The sequence below is a fragment of the Colius striatus genome, chromosome 2, assembly GCF_028858725.1.
Source record: "Colius striatus isolate bColStr4 chromosome 2, bColStr4.1.hap1, whole genome shotgun sequence".
Classification (NCBI taxonomy): Eukaryota; Metazoa; Chordata; class Aves; order Coliiformes; family Coliidae; genus Colius; species Colius striatus.
In genome coordinates this window covers 95,420,116-95,439,156 of record NC_084760.1, presented here as the reverse complement: position 1 = coordinate 95,439,156, position 19,041 = coordinate 95,420,116, and the positions used below count along the sequence as shown (strand labels likewise).

The 19,041-nt window shown below is 44.2% G+C and overlaps 1 protein-coding gene across 2 annotated transcripts in view; it reads right to left on the bottom strand.

The window, feature by feature from the left end:
- Window positions 1-17,151: 17,151 nt before the first annotated feature.
- Window positions 17,152-19,041, bottom strand: part of MSH2 (mutS homolog 2) — a 54,177-nt gene continuing 52,287 nt past the window's right edge. For both annotated transcript variants that reach the window (XM_061990180.1, XM_061990182.1), the window contains exon 16: window positions 17,152-17,527. In XM_061990180.1, the coding sequence (XP_061846164.1) occupies window positions 17,357-17,527 (171 nt within the window). In that variant the 3' untranslated portion in view covers window positions 17,152-17,356. The remainder of the gene's footprint in view (window positions 17,528-19,041) is intronic.

Sequence of the window (19,041 nt, the reverse complement as noted above, 5' to 3'; positions counted from 1 at the left end):
CAAGTCTTACCTCCCCAGAGTTGCAAATTGATTTCCTTCATGGTGTTATTCTGTTTTAATTGTAAATAAGTGAGTAGAACCTGAAGCAGTACATTTGCATGCCCCAGGAAAGATGAGCTTGCAGAGAAATCTTATTTCCTATGCAATGTTCCACATGAAAACTCTTGATTGCCTCTAACACAACACATCATGTCGACACCAAGAAAGATAGTCTCATGAGTGATTCAGCCCCGGAGTAATGGCAAATGACTGCACACACTTTCTCTTTGGGTATGTTTGCAGCCATAAGAGAGGCAGCCCCCTTCCCTCATTCCCATAGCTGCAGGTACTGCAGGTGAATGCGTGTTATACAGTCTTACGTCCGTATGTCCATCAGCATTAGTTGGTCAACCAGTTGGCAAGACACCATATGAACAGCCTTCTTGGCCAAGGAGATTATTCTGACTTGGTATGCTAGATAAAAGAATAACAAAGTACCCAGTCGTGTAGATCTAATGCATCTGTAATGGCTGTGCTTGGGTTTGATTTGGTAAGAGCAGCCATCTAATTGCATCTATTTGCTTTCAGTATGGTTTGATCTCTTATCATGTATGACATCGAGGGCAGGCCTGTGCACTGGGGGCACTTGGATACTGCTAGGCCAGTAAAAGTGTGCCAATCCCTCTGGCATACCAACCCTGTGCTGTTCCTCAGATCTTATGACTGCTACCAGAGAGAAATTCTTCATCCCTGCTGAGTCACGGACCTGTGGCCAACCCTACCTCTTCCAGGGGAAACTTTATGGGACAGGTGACACCAAGTGTCTTTCAGTACGTATTTCTTTCAGTAAGAAATATGTGGGAAATGGATTGTGCCTTTCAATGAAAGGATTTGTGCTAAACTGTGATGTCCAGGAAAGGAAAATGATTTAGCCTAACACAATACAGCAGCTTAATCATCACATGACAAAACAAGTGATGAAATTAACAGAGACACCAAACCCAGGAGAATTCTTCTGGGGTAATGTGAAAGGGACACTTTGCACTGTGCCTGTGCTTTGGGGTCTCTCCAGCTCACTCCCACCCCGGGCAGGCAGGGTCTGAAGCCTTCTGCTGCACTCGCAGCCAGAGATGTGTCTGTGCCAGGAGTTGCAACAGTCCGTGTCTCATTAAATCAACTGTATTGGCAACGCAAAATCAAACCAATTCACCTGAATTACACAGGGAGAGAAACCACCACTCCTGAAATCTCTGCAAATCATCCTCATCAACAACTAGAAAAGAACAAGCCAATATTGGACGAGACTGTTCATACCCTATATAATGACGCTGAATCTTTGTTCTCAGCTCTTCATGACTGAAAGTAAAATCTCAATTTGTACCAATATTTATCTTCAGCTTTCATTTTCCAAAATGTAGGCATAATTAAGCAACTACTCATGAGCATCAGCTGTGCTATTACTGAAGAAATGAAACATTTCTATGTAGATCTAATAGATGATGGTAAATGTTAACATATCCTTGAGATCTGCGAGATGGTTTGAGCAGAAATTACCTTATGTTAAAAATGAGTTATAGGCAGTTACAGGCTGTATCCACAGCACTTTAGAGAAAAAAAGAAAAATGAACCATCCAGGATAATTTTTAGTGACTGATTCCATCTGAAATGCAATCACCTTTTTTCTAACTCCTCAGAGCATTATCGATAATGAGGAGCCCGGGAATAAATTAGATACTCTGTCTTTGCTGCCTGGTATTTCTGCTGCCTATGATTTCCAAGCATCTCATGACCAGCCAGTTCAGAGCTTATCCTCAAGCCTCTGAACGAGAAGTTTTGGCATCCTCATTCCATATTCCTCACTCTGTAATCTTCAGAGTCTTTTCCAACCTAAATGATTCTATGATTCTGTAAGCAGAAACTCAGACACTGGAGAGTTGAGAATATGTCCATCATAATATGGGAGATTTCAGGAATTAACAGCAGATCCTTGAATCCCAGATCAATGTCTTAGGCAGCACATTTTTCTATATGGTTTCTCCTGAAGATGATCAGGATGAGAGTCCTGAGCCTACAAACCTTAAGCACCTTGGATCCAACAGAAACAGGGAGTATTCAGAATTTTCCAAATCTTTCACTGAACCGTCTCCCTTGTGCACGCAAAGCTGGTAAAAGCAGACATCAGGCCACAGCACTGAACACTTCAGAGTATTATTAAAGGCAAATGAAAGGGCTAAAAGCAGATGATGCCACGTATAAAGCTGAAGAGGATGAATCCTCCCATCACACAGGTATCAGATTTAGGAAGCAGGAGTCAGAAAGCAGCTCAGCTCAGTGAGATTTTAACAAAACATCCACTTATCAAAGCAGTCTAAAAAAAGCATAGCTCTACGTTTTGAAACTGCCAGTGAAAAGACAGCTGCGTCTCTCAGCAATTTTAAAAGCTATCCTAAGAATTACTTTATCTTTGCTTTGTACTTAAAGCATAGGAAAGTCGATGAGCTAACTTTTTAGAAGTGTTTTTATGGTACCACCTCCCAACCAGAATGTATTTTGATCTACACTTTGTTGTAAAAATATTGCTTCAAAAGTGCACGTGAAAACAACTGTGAGAGATTGTTCACTCTTTGTCTGGCTGGTTTCATCTACAAAAGAGCAGTGACAACAGAGAAATCTGGGGCTACAGACAGGCACTGCTGGAAGTTCCCAGAAATATCATAACCACTTTCCTGCTAGACCACGTCGGCTTATTTTCCAAAGCAAGTGGAAAAATCACCAGCTCAAAATTCTGCCTCATGTTACAGGTGATTTTGCTTTCTTTTTCTGCAGAGAAGGCCAGTGCAGACAGCAAATAAGGTAAAAGAAGGCTGACGTGCACTCCCATGCACCTCCTCAGAAGAAATTATGGCTTAACATAGGTAGAGGTAACTGCTAACACAGATATGGGATAGCAAATGCTCACCCTGCGTGGCAATGCGCAGGGGTCAGATGCCCAAAGCACCCCTTGGTGTTGTACACATGCCAGTGCAGCTCCTGACGTTTGGGATCCCATAAGCCAAATGTGAGAAGGAAGATCTGGGAGCCTCTGGGCAGATTTGGGCTGGATATGAGGGCTCTCTGAGGCTAGCTCGGCAACCCCGTCTCCCAGGGCTGCTCCCATACGGACCCAGCAGGGCGGGACAGGAGTGCCATGGGGGTCTCAGCACATCGGCTGAGATGGTTTATCCACTTTTCCTCTTTAGCCCCTCACTTTAATCAGACCTGCAAGACCGCCTTGATACTCAACCACCAAGCAGGGGAACAGTTACCACCAAATCTTACTCTCAGGCTGTCTTCTCAGTGCCTGCGGCAGTGCAGGGCCTGGATCTTGGGCTAAGAAGCCCAAAAGCTCTGCAGACCAGCCACAGCACTGTGCAGTTCCATTGCCAGCCATCAGGCAGAATCCAGAGCCCCACCAGTATCCCTTCCATTTGCAAGGATAAAATGGTTTGGCACTGATGCTCAAAGAAATAAATGCTCCTGGATGCCCTTCAAGCAAATAAATATATAACAACTCCAGCAGAAGAGACTCAGGACCCATTTTTTAAAGAACATAATTAGATTAAAGAATTTTAAAGGAATGGTCTTTGCCCAACAAAAGATGAAGAGGGTGAGTTTGCTGGCAGGACCTTGGTGTTCAGAGTGACACTGCTGCTCACAGAAGCTTTTTTTTCATCAGCCCTTCATCTCAGTAACAGGCACCATCACCACATCTCCCACTGGTGAGGAAAATCTAGTACTATGACATGAAGCGTTTCCAGGACCTGTCAGAAGGGAAACAACCTCCACAAAGCAAATAATTCCAAGTCAGTGCTGGTATCCATAGATGGCTAGGGACAGAGGAGGGAGTTTTCCCAGTGCCAGAGACAACTTTGTTATACCTCAAGTGGCATCAGTAGCACCCGATCTAGTCAGGAGAGGATGCATCCACTGCATTGTTCAGTATTGTCAGTCATCTTTCCTCTGAAAGTCTTTTAAAACTCCAGAAACTGCAGCTGAATGTTGTTAGCATGAGCCCTACACCCTCTGGTATCTTTATAGTACCCCATTAAGGTTTAATGTGCCACATCTATAGCTCTGGGAGTCTGGAAGCTACCAGTCAGCATGATCCTTCAGAGGGCTTGTCTCCACCTGGTTCAGTGCTTTCTTGTGTGGGCAGGAAATTTGTTGTGAACCTTATTACAGCACCTTCAAGGCAGATGCTGAGGACGTGAGGAGAAACTCTCAAGTACACAATATTCGACTTTTGAGTGGTGGGGTGTGTAATTCAGACCACAAAGGTTTTCACTGCTGCAGTTAAACAGGACAGTCCACAGAGCTGCCTCAAAGAGTGCAAAGTGACAGGCTCTTACGTCAATCTTCTTGCCCTGCTGCTCAATAAATTCAATCATTCATATCCTAAAATATTGATGGGCATTTTTATCTGAAGAGTACACAGAGGTGATTACAGGTTAGAATAGCTGCTACTGTCTCCAGAGAGGGACTGAGTATGGGGGCAAGCCTGACAACCAAGTAGTTTTTATTTAAAGGTGCTATCACCCACAGCAGTGACTGGTCCTGCTTCAGGGGGAAGAGCCCATCCTCTTTCAGGATATCAACAAGGATGCCTGTTTAGATTTGCATATGTTTCTGCTATGAATTGGATAAAGACCTATATCTTCACATAATTACAGAATGGCTGGGGTTGGAAGGAGCCTGTAAAGATCATGCAGTCCAACCCCCTGCTAAAGCAGGTTCACCTACATCAGGTTACACAGAAATGTGCCCAGCTGGGCTTTGAAAACCTCCAGAGAAGGAGAATCCACACCTTCCCTGGGCAGCCTGTTCCAGGGCTCCCTCACCCTCAAAGGAAAGAAGTTTCTCTTCATGTTCAGTGGGAACTTTTTGTGTTCCAGCTTATGTCAATTACCCCTTTTTGTGTAACTACACACCACAGGAAAAAGACTCTCCCCATCCTCTGGGCACTTGTCCCTTAAGTATTTATAAGCAATGACAAGGTCCCCCTCAGCCTTTGCTTCTTCAGGATAAACAGTCCCAGGTCTTGCAGCCTTTGCTCATAAGAGAAATGTTCCAGTACCCTCATCATCTTTGCAGCCCTACCTCCAGAATACTTTGTAACCCTGTATCTTCCTAAACAGTTTTTCCAGGAACCATTTTTAGCCACTCAGTCCATTCTAAAATAAGAACTACTGACTTTCGGGGTCCACCAAAGCTGAGAATTGTTATTTGTCTTAGGCTGGTTTCTGGCTGTTCTCTCTGAAAAAGCTACAAGCAGAGCTGGGTTCACCCCAGCTGAGCTCTGCCACAGAGGCTCATCCTTATTCATCACAGCTTACCTGCTCCCCTGTACGTTTTTAACATAGCCTGACAGGAGGGTGCAGAATGGTGAGGAACAAAGATTCTTTTCAGAAAGCTGTCCCTAGATACATGAATTTGATACTTCTCAAATCTATGGGATTCTTTTAAATGTCTTTTAAAAGAAATATTACTTTTTCCCAGTGTTTCCTAATTCTTGGGTATGTCAATATAAGCTAAATATGAGAAGGGATTTATACTAAGCTTACATTTACACATAAGCTTACATAGTGCCATGGTTATATTACTATTATCTTAATAGGTGATTATAAGTGATTTTAACAGGCTGTGCAAGTCTCCTAAATAATAGTCTCTTAAAATATCAAAGGTTTCCTGCCAGCTTTTCCCACAACCCACCCACAGAAGGAATGCAAAGGAACAGGCTAATCTCTGTGTATCAACACAGCCTTCAGATCACCTCTTCCAAACATTGTCTTAAACCTACATTTTCCCTGACTGCATTTCTAGAAACATGACTTTTTCAGCAGGCACAACACAACCTGATTGTATCAAGCTTTCTGCCATCCAAGTCCCAAAGGTTTCTGCCTACACACGTTCAGGAGCATCGATCTTCGCAGCCTCTTTCCTCATTAGCTGCAATTGAAGGACTTTGCAAGTATAGACATTTTTTTAAAGCAGAAATTGGACCATTTCCTGGTGCAAACAGCCTTTTCTCTTTTTTTTATATTTTGTTTGGCCCTCTTAGAGCAGCATGTGAAGGGCATCCAAAAGTCACAGCCTGTCCCTCTCCCACCTCTCCATGGAGGATTTGCTTCCAGCTCTGCTGCTGCACTCGCTCCCACTCACCCTCATCCCCAGTCTCTGATCCCAACCAGCATCTGCACTATTGCCACACAGGGGAAGGGAAGATAACGAGAGATGGGTAACCATGAGAGGGATCAGTAACAGCCAGTAAGTCAGGGAGAAACAGGGAGATGAGAGTGCAAAGGATATAAAAGGGTCTGGTATACAACAGCTCTCCTAGGGCTTAATTTAAGATTGATGTTTAACAGAGATGCTCTCTGTTGTGATCATAGAATCATAGAATCATAGAATGGTAGGGGTTGGAAGGGACCTTTAGAGATCATCTAGTCCAACCCCTCTGCAGAAGCAGGTTCACCTAGATCAGGTCGCATAGGAACATGTCCAGGTGAGTCTTGAAGACCTCCAAGGAAGGAGACTCCACAACCTGCTCCTCTGGGCAGCCTGTGCCAGGGCTCCCTCACCCTCACGGTGAAATAGTTTTTTCTTATATTTAAGTGGAACTTTTTTGTGTTCCAGCTTCATCCCATTACCCCTTGTCCTGTTGCTAGCTACTATAGAAAAAAAGGGATGTCCCAACCTCCTGACATCCACCCTTCAGATATTTATAAATGTTAATAAGATCTCCCCTCAGTCTCCTCTTCTCCAGACTAAACAGCCCCAGTTCCCGCAGCCTTTCCTCATATGAAAGATGTTCCAGTGCCCTGATCATCTTGGTGGCCTTGTGCTGGACTCTCTCCAGCAGTTCCCTGTCCCTCTTGAGCTGAGGAGCCCAGAACTGGACACAGGACTCCAGATGAGGCCTCACCAGGGAAGAGTAGAGGGGGAGAAGAACCTCCCTTGAGCTGGCCACACTTTTCTTGATGCATCCCAGAATGCCATTGGCCTTCTTGGCCACGAGGGCACATTGCTGGCTCATGGTTAGCTTATTATCAATCAGGACTCCCAGGTCTCTCTCTGCAGAGCTGCTCTTCAGCAGTTCGACCCCCAGCCTGTACTGGTGCATGGGGTTGTTCCTTCCCAGATGCAGGACTCTGTGCTTGTCCTTGTTGAACCTCATGAGGTTCCTCTCTGCCCAACTCTCAAGCCGGTTGAGATCCCGCTGAATGGCAGCACAGCCTGCTGGGGAATCAGCCAGTCCTCCCAGTTTGGTGTCATCAGCCAAGTTGCTGAGGGTATACTCTGTCCCCTCATCCAGGTCATTGAAGAAAATGTTGAACAAGACTGGCCCCTGTGGAACTCCACTGGCCACAGGCCTCCAACTGGATTCTGTGCCATTGATCACCAACCAGTGATCACCCACCAGTTCTCTGCAGCAGGAGCCTGGGCAGGGGTGCTGCAAGCCCACACTTCAGTCTTTGAGTTTAGAATGCCACTCAGCCTCAAAGTCTTCAGGACTTGCGTTTTCTGTACACAAAGAAGTGAGAATTAAAACATTACACAAGCGCATGGTGACCTCGTCTTGCTTTATTGAAATCGATGCAAGTTTTGTCACTAACTCCCATAACAGCAAAATCAGCCAGACTACAGTATGTGAAGTGAAAACCCTGTGGTTCTCTGTTTGCAGAGAGTTTGAACACATACTTCTCTTGGATGGGCTTCTCTTCTCCCTGTTTGTCTATCCAACAGAGGAATTTAGGCTAAATATTTGCACACATACTTGATACAGTACAATGCAGCACACTGTGTTTGCAGATACATTTAATTGCAGAAGAAACAAAGAAGAGCAACCCTTGCTTCCATGACAAAATGTATGTCCTGGCTTTGGCTGGAATAGAGATAATTTTCTTCCTAGTAGCTGGTATTGGGCTGTGTTTTGGGTTCACACTGAAGAGAACGTTAATAGCCCAGGAATGTTTTAATCATTGCTGGACTAGATGATCTTTCGAGGTCCCTTCCAGCCCTTAGGATTCTGTGATTCTGAGCAGTGATTGCACAGCATCAAGGCCTTTTCTGCTGCTCACAACACCCTGCGAGTGAGGGGGCTGGGGAGACACAAGAAGCTGGGAGGAGACAGAGCTGGGACAGCTGACCCCAACTAGCCAAAGGGCTATTGCATATCATAGGCCATCAAGCCTAGTATATAAACTGGGGAGAGTGGTCAGCAAGGGGAGGGGTCAGTTGCTGCTTGGGATGGGTATGGGCATCTGTCAGCAGGTGATGAGCAGTGGCATTGTGTGTCACTTTGTTTTGCTTGTTTTCTTTCCCAGGTTTTATTCTTCTCTTGCTCCATTATATTATTTTCCATTACTAATGTTATTATATGTTATTATTGTTATTATATTTTGTTTGGTTTAGTTTTTAAACTGTTCTTACTGTTCTTACCTCAACCCATCAGTTTTAACTTTTGTTTTCCTGATTCTCCTCCCCCATCCCATGGTAAGGGCAGGGGGTATGAACAAACAGCTTCACAGTGCTCAGCTGCTGGCTGGGGTTAAACCATCACATGGTGTCAAGTAGCACAAGGGCAGACAAGGCACTTGACCCCTACAGCAGCTGGAAGGTTTCACAAAACCACCCTGGTTGATGGTTATGAAGGTTTCTTCTAGTTGCCTGTCAAATGCATTAATGGTCACCAGTTCCCCATAGATGTGTTGCAATGCATTTTCCAGACTAAATTTCCCCACATGGGTAAAGCTCATAATTAGGCAGATCTCATAATAGGAGCTTGCTTTCTTTCAGGAGAGGTGAGGGATAATGAACTGCAGATAGCGGCAACCCAACTGAACGCCAAGCAGAAACGCACAAGCCCTGAAGACCAGTAAATAATCCTTACAACTATTTAAAGACTAGCAGCCATCTCCTGCACTAACAGGTGTGTTTCACTCTGCAGTCAAAGCCACAAGCAGCTGACTTCTATTTATACGTCACAGTAGAGTGAGCCCCAGCTGTTTGCTGTCGGCTGTCCTAAAGCCATGCAGGTTAACAGCTGGGCTAGAGCTGAACTCTGCTTTAGCATTATTTCTCTCTATTTTTGTAGTGCTTATTGCTCTAGACCTGATCAGCAGCCAAGCAATTGGAAATGGAGATCACTGTTTAGTGGGAGGGAGATAGATATTCAGAACTAAGAAGATACACCTTTCTGAGAGCATCCAGGGCCAATCTGAAAAGGTGCAGGGAGATGCCTTGCCCAGCTCAAGGTCACACTGCACTGAGCCTAGGGACCAGAGCTAGACCAGAGCTTTCATGGAATCATAGAATCATTCCACTTGGAAAAGACCTTTAAGATAAATTTGAGTCCAACAATTAACTCAGCACTGCCACATCCACCAGTAAACAATGTCCCTCAGTGCCACATTTATACATCTTTTAAATACCTCCTGGGATGGTGACTCCACCACCTCCCTGGTCAGCCTGTGCCAGTGGTAACAGCCCTTTCAGTGAATTTTTTCCTCCAGGCAGCTCAGGCCCAGTACAGCAACCCTATGCCAGCAGATGAAATCAACCTGGAAAGCTGTGAAACTGGTCAGCAGAAAACATGGCCAGCATTGGCAACCCACTTGGCTGGTGAGCTCTGCTGCAGCTGGGTGCGGAGGAAGGAGCAGAGCCTGGGAATAAGAAAAGCATGCCCATCATGCCTCACCAGCAACGCAGCCCATCATGGGTGGTAGATGAGTGAAAATTAGCTCCTACAAGCCTGGGAATGCAAATGCAGAAGGAATAGGCTTCTTTGCAGCATGCATAGCTGGTCTGTTCCACTTGCACAACACATCTAAACGAAGTACCACAGTCCAGGACACGGGCTTATTAATTTCCATGTAACCAGGTATTCAGTTATGTGGCTGCTACAACATACCACCTTGTCTGACTCTGGGAAGAGCAGCAAGGGATGGGCAATGATCCTCTCTCTGTACATCTGTCAGAGCCACTGCTGTGGTGTTCACTTTGGCTTCCAGCTCTGAAGCAGTGGAATTCGATATATCCCAATAGGAAATCAATATGTAATTTAATTAAGATAGATGGTTTCCAGTTCTTTCTGCAGAACTGTCAAGAACTGCTAAGAGACTTGCTCTCCATGCACATCCACTTGTGAGTGGCATACCAGGAGCTCCCTCGTGCTCTCGGCTCTATTTGGTCACACTGCTGTATTTACAGTACATTACAATAAGGACTTTTTTAACAAGGCTGTGCATGCTTTAAATGTTCATCTAATTACCATTTTACTACTTTCTTCTTCTCAATTAGCCAAGAAGGTCTTGTCTAATCATCTGAGCAAGAATAAGGCAAGAGCAAATAGCAGCTTACATTAAGAGTCCTCCAAACCACAGACAGGAGCCAGGAGTAACTCCTGCGTGTTTGACAGCAGTTTGATGTTGTGGGATGATGCCTTCAAGGACTGAAATTCAGCTGCTTCCACACATGCCCCAGACCACCTCACTTTGTTTGCACTCATCATACAGAGTGTGTCCTCCCCTACTTACAGCCCCCTCTACATACATACACAAAAGGCTGTGCTAAATCACTAGCAAGTGGACTCCAAGGACTACACGCTGCCTTTGAGCTCTCAATTTAAAATAATAAAAGTAAGAGACTGTCCTGTTCCCTGAAGCAGCAGCTGTACCTGTTAGTCCTGGTTCCTTTCAGTTTACCAGGTAATCCCTGTGATGCACCATGTCCTTATAGCAGCTCCCCCTCCCAGCTGCATGCAGCTCAGTGCACCAAGTGTTGGTGGCCAGAATTCCCCCTGGAGGGAGGCTGCTGGGTGCTATGCCCACAGCTAGCAGGGCAGCCACAGTAGCTCTGGGCTTTGTACCAGGCACCCCTCACATGCCACCTTGTCCTCCCAGAAAGGCCAAAGAGCAAGTTTTTTAGGCATTACCTGCAAATGTCAGATTATCGCACTGGTTACTATACTCCCCAAAAAAGTTCTTGTTCACATAAAACATCTTTAAGCAGCCTGACATCTTACCTGACTCCCTTTGGCAAGGGAAACTGGGAAAGAAAGATCCTAAAAGTACATTCCTTGGGATGAGTGGGAGGTGCAGCAAAGAAATCTTGGATGGTTTTAGTTTCTCTTGTGTGTATAGAATAAATGAGCATCTAGTCACTGACAGAGACCAGTTCTCACTGTATGGCTGGAATCCTTTTCAGTAAAAATGAACTTTCCAACATTAATGACTATGATATTAATTAGCTTCCAAAGTTTGCCTGTAAAGAAAATGACACTTTTATCTGTAGAAAAACTACACTCAAGAGAGAGATGAAACCACTGAGAACTACTAACAGCACTACAGCATCAGCATGGATCCGCAGACCAAATCAACAGCCAGTCTAATCTCAGGAAAAAAGCAAATTTACTTCATGTGACTCTTCCAATTCACACCAGATGAGCACATCTCTTACAAGAGAGATTACAGAGCGCTAATCCTGCGTCTCTCTCCAGCAGAAAGATAAACAACACTGCTTTCTCATAACTAGTGTTGCACCATGACATATTGTACTTCAAACCTAGCCCCTGTAGCAGAGAAAAGGGTTTCTGCAAGATTTCCTGTTTGCAAATTGATTTCCTTCCCAGGAAAAAAAAAATAAAGCAGTCATTAAAACGTTACTATAGTTGAAAATGTAGGTCAGATGACTAGGAATAAGACTCAGGTTTGTTAGATCCAGTTTGACTGCTGTAGCTGCTGCTTTGCTGAACTGTGAGTTGGTTTTGCTGCAGCAGGGCAGGCAGGTCGGAGCTGGGGTCCAGCAGGAGCCAGCGTGTTGGGGAGGTCACGCTTCTCCCTCAGAAGCCCAAATATCTTAAGTGAGCTACCCAGCCACAAAGTGTTGGATAGTGCTGGCGGACCACTGCCTGCTTAATAAGTGCCGTTCATTTTCTGGGGAAACCTCAAACACGTGATTCTGGTCTCAGATGACTTTGTTTAAATTAAAGGCAATACCTAGAACAAAATGCCAGCAGCCCAAAGACTGCTGAAATAGCATCCTGGAGGAGAAAAGAGTCAGCACTACTGGAGCTACCCCAGGTAGGTGCTTCCATTCTTGCAAGCTCAGGCTTTTGTGCCAGACGGGAGAGGCACAGAGCTGCCTGACAGCCAAGCCCTGCTACAAGATTTGTTCCAGTTGTTTGGTTTTGCAGTGCTCAGGGTACTGTCACAGCAACCAGCATGAAATTCACTAACAGTGCTGGCATCTCGCATGCTTAACTGCATAGAGAGAGGTGGAACAAGATGCTTTAGTGGGTGGATCAGCATCCTGGCATCCTGGGTCATCGGCATCCCTCATGACAAAGCTGAAAAGCCACCAAGGTTGCGACTTGGATGAAAATAATACCTTCAGTACATTCACACAGAGTTGGAGGGTTAGAAAGCTGTTGTGGGTTTGGTTTTAAACCCAGATGGCTGCTTGAGTTTTAATGTGGATGCACGTGCACAGAAAGAGGGAGCATCTCACACAGCTCCTGTGCAGCTCCTTGTTTTTGCACACCTAGATTGCCAGCCTTCTGCTCTTTAATACACTTCCTTTTATACAGCACACAGGCACAAAGTAAAGAAAGGTGTGGGTTCTTTTCTTTTAATGTCATTGATTGCTACAAATGTGCAAGAGAATTGTTACATTGCAACCCCAAATCAAATGATAAACAGCAGAGCAGAACAAACATTTGAGAGATGACCTACTGCAAACAGAAACAGAGCATGAGCTTGAAAAATCTATTACTGCCCAAGTTGAAAGGAGTGATCGATCAGTGGGTACAGAAACCAAAACACCTACACTGCCTTTCCAGGCCATGGCCAAAGAAAGGCTCCGAACAGCCAGAGCATCTGCACTAATATCAGCATCAGATTCATCTGACTGGCAATTTTGAGGTTGAACGTTGATGTGAAGCTTGATTGTTATTTTTACCTTACTAGCGCATCACAGCATAAGGAAACTACTTGCTATTGTGCTGGGACCTTGAAAACCAAGAAAGGTACATTTAAGCCAGCAGCAACCTACAGCAGAGAAAGACACAAGGATAAGTTACTGCAAATACCCAGGGAGAAAGGAATTGGTTCTGAAGGGCATTTCCAACCATCACCTAAAACCTGCAAGGCTTGCATTACTGTAACACACCTTACCATCTCTTGGAAGATTTGAGACCACATTGTAACAACAGATATGTTTCTTATCGTCTGTAGAGTGCTTGCTGTTGAAACCAGATGCCCTGAGGAGGAGGTACAGCATGTGGCCAGGTTTGTTAAGACTCGCTGTGGCTCCCCACAGAGCCAGCTTGGCTGCACCTGCTTAGGAACAGCAGGTCCCCAGACAGATCCCCCAGGGTGCAGAGGACCTTACAAGCTTGGATTGTTTGCTGTCAGAGCATCACAACCACGGGGCAGCCTGAAAAGACCAACAATCTCTGGTCTAAAGCCCAGAGTGGTGGGTATTTTCCTGATGGGTACACCATTTCTATGTACAAATAGAAATATGCAGGACAGGAGAAGACAAGGTAATATCTAAAAAATCTCAATATGAAAAAAACCTCTGGCCCTCAGGGTGTAAATGAGGCTGGCACAGACACGGTTTAGGAGTGCTGCCCAAAGTTCCTGCCTTCTGCACTGCACAGTCCAGCTGTGCATTGGAGGTGGGATCAGACTGCCCACAGGACCTGCTACAGCCCTCCCTGCTCAGGCTGAAGGGTTTTGTTTGCCACAGCAGCCAGGGCCTGCTGCCAGAGCCCACAGTGACCCAAATAGAAAGAGTTTGGAAAAAAAAAGGATTGCATTGAAGCCAGCCCCCATGCAAGCGCATCGCCCTGATGAGCAATGACTTTGCAGGATGCAGCAGGACCAGGCAGAGGGGAAATATTCTCATAAGCACAGGTTATTTACTTTCAGCTTTTCCCTCCACTCATGTTTAGCACAGCTGTTTTCAGCTTTCCAACCATCCCTTTAAGGACAGAATTACATCCTTATGGAAACTGTCACCAGCATCCAGCTGCTAAACCCAGGTGCCAAGGCACCTTTTCCCAGGACAGTGAAAAAGCAAATTAATTTGCTCCCCTCTAGAAAAGCGCTAATTACTCCAGCTGCTGGAGCAAACAAATCCTGCCATCTGCTTTTCAATATTGTTTTCGTTAGCTGCAGGCTCTACTGCTGGTCCAGGCAGCAGAGGACACGGTGTCAGGAGGGTAAACCCTGGCTGCCACTAAGAACAATGTCACTTCTGAGGTTGCCTCCTCTCAACCTGACTGGCAAGGCAGCACCTCCAGGGACATATCTACCCCCATGCCACCCCATGCAAAGGATAAAAAGTGCTGCTGATAGCTATGAGAGACACACATATGTAAAGCATAGTAATACAAGGCACTCCCCTGTGTAGAGAAACAGTGCAGACACCTGGCAGGAGTAGGGAAAGGAAAGGCAACAGGCTGGGAAAGGTGGCTGCAAGGCAGGGAGAGGAGCAATAACATGAGAGACAACTGCAAACAAGTCTTTTTCAACAAATAGGCAGCATCAAGAGGCAAGTTCTACCTGCAAGGGTTGCAGCCATCTCACAGCAATGACAGCATCTCTCCTACTGACTTTTAAGGCTTCAGGCTCCTATAGCTACTTGTTTTCTTTGTTCTCAGGTCAGCAAGACCAAAAAATTCACTGTGTGACCTCCCACTACTTTGGATGCAGAGCAGCAACTGCTCTTCCTTGATTTTTCAAATAAATCTGTCACCGCTACAGACTAGTAAAGCCAATGAGCAAAGAGAAATCTGCATCTTTATTCAAAGCTGACAGTTAAGTGGCCTCACTGCTTCTCAGCAGCTACATTATTTTGTTCTGAAGCTTTGATAATTTTTGCATCCTTGGCACAGCTCTGTAATAACAAGTTCTGGAATTGCGCTCCTGTCCCATAGGTACATTTCTGAACGAAGGGCTAAATTGGAACCAGCAAAAATAGCCATCCTCCCACTTACATGAAATCACACTACCTGTAACCCAGTTTGCAAGCAGCCCTGACATATGGAGACTAAACTCTGCCTGATCCTCTCTTGCCTATATCCAGCAGCAACAGTATACTCAGTGGGGAAGGCAGGGGGAGGGCCAGGGAGTGTAGTGTAGATGAGAAAATAGTTGAAAAGATGAGTCTTAAAAATCACATTAATTTACACCTGTCTTCCTTGTCAGTGTTGAAGGGCAAGAGAACAGTGAAATCCTCTTTGTTGCAGCTGTCTAATACCCTTTTTGAAGCTTAGAGAAGGTGCTGACCAGAGCTTGTCCAGTGAGGGTACCCCATTACTCACAAGTTTATGCACACCAAGTACAGCTTTCCCCTCTCAGGGACGGGCAAATCTGGTTACACAGAAGCAGCTCTATCAGCTTCCAACATAAAAATAAAAGCAGCCTTTCCTTGGCATACTGCAGACATGCTGTGCTGATGCACCACATTCAGAAAGAATAAAATCAAGAGGCACTCAATGAAACCAGGAATCGGGTTCCAAGCAAAGAAGTGGTCCCTGTTGCAAGTGGCAGCTTAGTGAGAAACCCCTTGTCTAAGAGTGCTGACACTGAAAGTTTACAGGAGGTGAAGGGGAAGACAGACACATTCCTGGAAGAGAAAAAATCCCAACAGTTTTGCACATGTTCCCACAGCTAGGGACAGGAGATTGAGCAAGGGGCATCCTTTGATCAGACCACTGCTATATCAGCGTATGTAGGAAGAGGCTGCAAGTACCAGCCCTTCCTGTCCCTTACAAGAACTGCCTATTCCTAGCAGCAGTTAAAGCAGTTTGATCCAATACAAATTATGTGTCATTGCAGTATTTGATCCTCCAACTTGATTCTCATTGTCTACTCCACGTTTAGTTCCAGTTTTGAGAGCTTGTGCTTGAACCAATTGACTCTGAAAAGTTTTATTCATTACTTTACATAACACAATTTTCCATTCATACACTTCTCCAGACACAGCTACTGAATACATGCATCAGCTGTGCAGTTTGTAAATGCAAGTCTATTTTTGCCTTTATAAGTAGAACGTGTTCTAATTGAAGGACCAAAATGGTGTTACTGCAGAACCCAAACCTCTCAAACAAGCCTTCTGTTGAGGGGTATCCAAGTACGTCCAAGTTCTAGACTGACTACAAATGTTTCCGAACTGCAAACTGAACAATACTCATCGTTTTCATTACTATTGTTTGAATGTTTAAATACAGACCACTGCAACACAATAATCCCTGATACAGAGCTTTATCACAGCCTGAACAGCAGCACTGCTGTCCCCAGCACACACCCACTGATGCAATCTCTGAATTCAACAAGACTTTGCATGGCATCTTCAGTATGATTTTATTCCTATAATCTCATGCGAAGAAACACCTTTTCCCATTAATCTTTCAGCACTGACAGTTTTATATATAGGTGAAGTGTTCTTGAGCTGTAATTTAAAATGCTAAATTTCAAGGAGACTATAAACTTGTATCTGCATGCTTTCAAACTGTCTTAGTGTGACAAGTGCCTCAGATAAAAATCAATGTGTTCTTTCTTTGTAGGCAGACCTCTCAAATCTTGACCAACTCAGAAGTTCCAGTTAAACTGTTAATGGACAAGAGCTGGAACACAGAAAGTTCCACTTAAACACAAGGAAAAGCTTCTTTCCTGTGAGGGTGAGGGAGCCCTGGCACAGGCTGCCCAGGGAGGGTGTGGAGTCTCCTCTGGAGGTTTGCAAACCTGCCTGGGCATGTTCCTGGGTGACCTGATCTAGGTGGGCCTGCTTTAGCAGGGGAGTGGACAAGATGATCTCTAAAGGTCTTTTTCCAACCCCTACCATTCTGTGACTGTGATTCTGTGACTGTAACTTCACCCCAGCCGTTGCTTTAGTAACACTAATATTGGGCTACTAAGACTTCCCTGAATTAATTACTGTAATTGCATCATCAAAAAAAAAAAAAACCCAAACCAATCACGGTCTAGCACAAAGATTTTGTATTTGTGCTGTTGCTTTTCAGGGCTGTAGCAGTTGTATCCCATCTCAATTGTTAGACTTTCTAGTATGCTTTCTGTTTGTACAGACAGTAACTCAATACTGAAAAAGCATTTTATTGAAAACTTCTCAAAGGACACAATGACAACAACTAAAGCAGGAAATCTGGCACAGGATGTGCTCAGGGTTTTTTACAAAACAATTTGAAATCAAGACAAAAATGCCTACATAAATCAGTACAAGTATCATAAAGTGTAAAAGCTACGAGACAAGAAAATGATAGTTCTTGCAATGTAAAACATGCCAAAAGAGCTGTATCCTGTTCTCACGTCTTTCATGAAGTAACTTTCGATCGGGAAATTATTTCATTCACAAAACTGTTGTTCTTTACCAACACATCATTTCTCATCTGTTTCAGCTTGATTTTGATGTCATCTTCTGACATATCTGTCAGGGGCAATGCTTTCACTTGACAAAGAAAATCCTGAATTATCTTTTCACCTTCCTGAAATGGAGGGAGAAGAAGGAAAGAAAACAGGATGTTTAGATTGCAAGCAGGATTTTTTTCCAAGCATACAAAGTATTGTTCATCACCAGAAATTTTTGCAGGCAAAAAAACATGGTTATTTTTCCACTTATTTTTCCATGTTCTCAACACTGAAACAATCTAGCTATATGGCTATAATCAGGAGTTCTTTCCCCTTTCAATCCATGAGCAAAAAGTACCATATCAGCAGATATACAGCATTTAACACTGCAAGCTCCTATGTGTTCCATATTTAATTCCAGCGTGCAATCACATCAGGTGAGGACTCTAGTAATAATAGCATCAGAGTGGACACGTTACCCAAACTAGCTACTTGTTGGAGGAACTGTAAATCAAAACTAATATTTTAACATGCAAAAGGAAAGAACAAATTGTAACTAAGCAACTGGAGAGTGGCCGTCACCAAGGAGAACAGATGATAATTAAGCTTTATGCATATGCTTTTACACAAACAGGCAAAATGGAACTTCTAAATAATCTGAACTGAACAAGAACAAACACTTCCATGAAGAGTATTCAGGATCCCTGTTATTAGAAACAATTTGCCCAGAATACAGAATTTTGACTAGCCCTCTGCTCTTCACGTATTAGAAGTCTATCACAAAGTTTTCTTAGTTTTGGTTTATTATTTAGGACTAATGCAGTATACTTTTAGTACAGAAGTTTCCAAAGGACCTGGAAATGCACTAACACACTTTTTCTTCTAACACAAAGCTAATAAAGGCAGACTAATCACCTGAGCAAGACATCTAAAGCTATGTCATCCTATGGCCCACAGAGTTTACAAAATATTTTGTTACTGAAATATCCAAGAATAAAACATGATGCTGTATTTGTTAGAAGTGTTTGCCATGTCAATTTAACTTACATCAACTCAAGAGCACATAGCCACATCCAACTAATCTGAAAAATACTTCACAATGATACCTAGCAAGCTGTCAAAAGAAAGGTAATAAATAGTGGAGCAACTAGGGTAGGTGGCAGCAGAACCTCCTGTCACTAAAAGATAGGACAGACCAGGGATCGCTCATCTGCATCATCAGATCCACTTATTGAGCCATGAACAAATGCAGCACACCTCTAAAACTGAAAATACAGCAGCAGCTAACAGCCTCTCTCTAGAGCAAAGGCTGTAGAAAGTGCTTTGGACATGGAATAACACTTCAAGGCTTCCATATACCAGAGTATTACCAAGATTGTCTTTGATGTACATAAGGAGATAAATGAGTAAAAAGTTTCAGGCTGGGCCACAGAATGAAGACCTGGAAGTAGGTTTATATGCATGCAGCAAGAAAGACCTGGCTATTAGCAAAAAACAATGCAGGTCATAAGGCAGCACGCAGGTTTCCTAGGAGGCTGCAATAGATTTCACCCTAAGGACTCTTAATCCAGCAATGAGATGACATAGGCTATTTTGAGAAAGCTTCCTGCAAGCTGTTGTTTTACTTTACACTATCTGCTAATGAACCTTC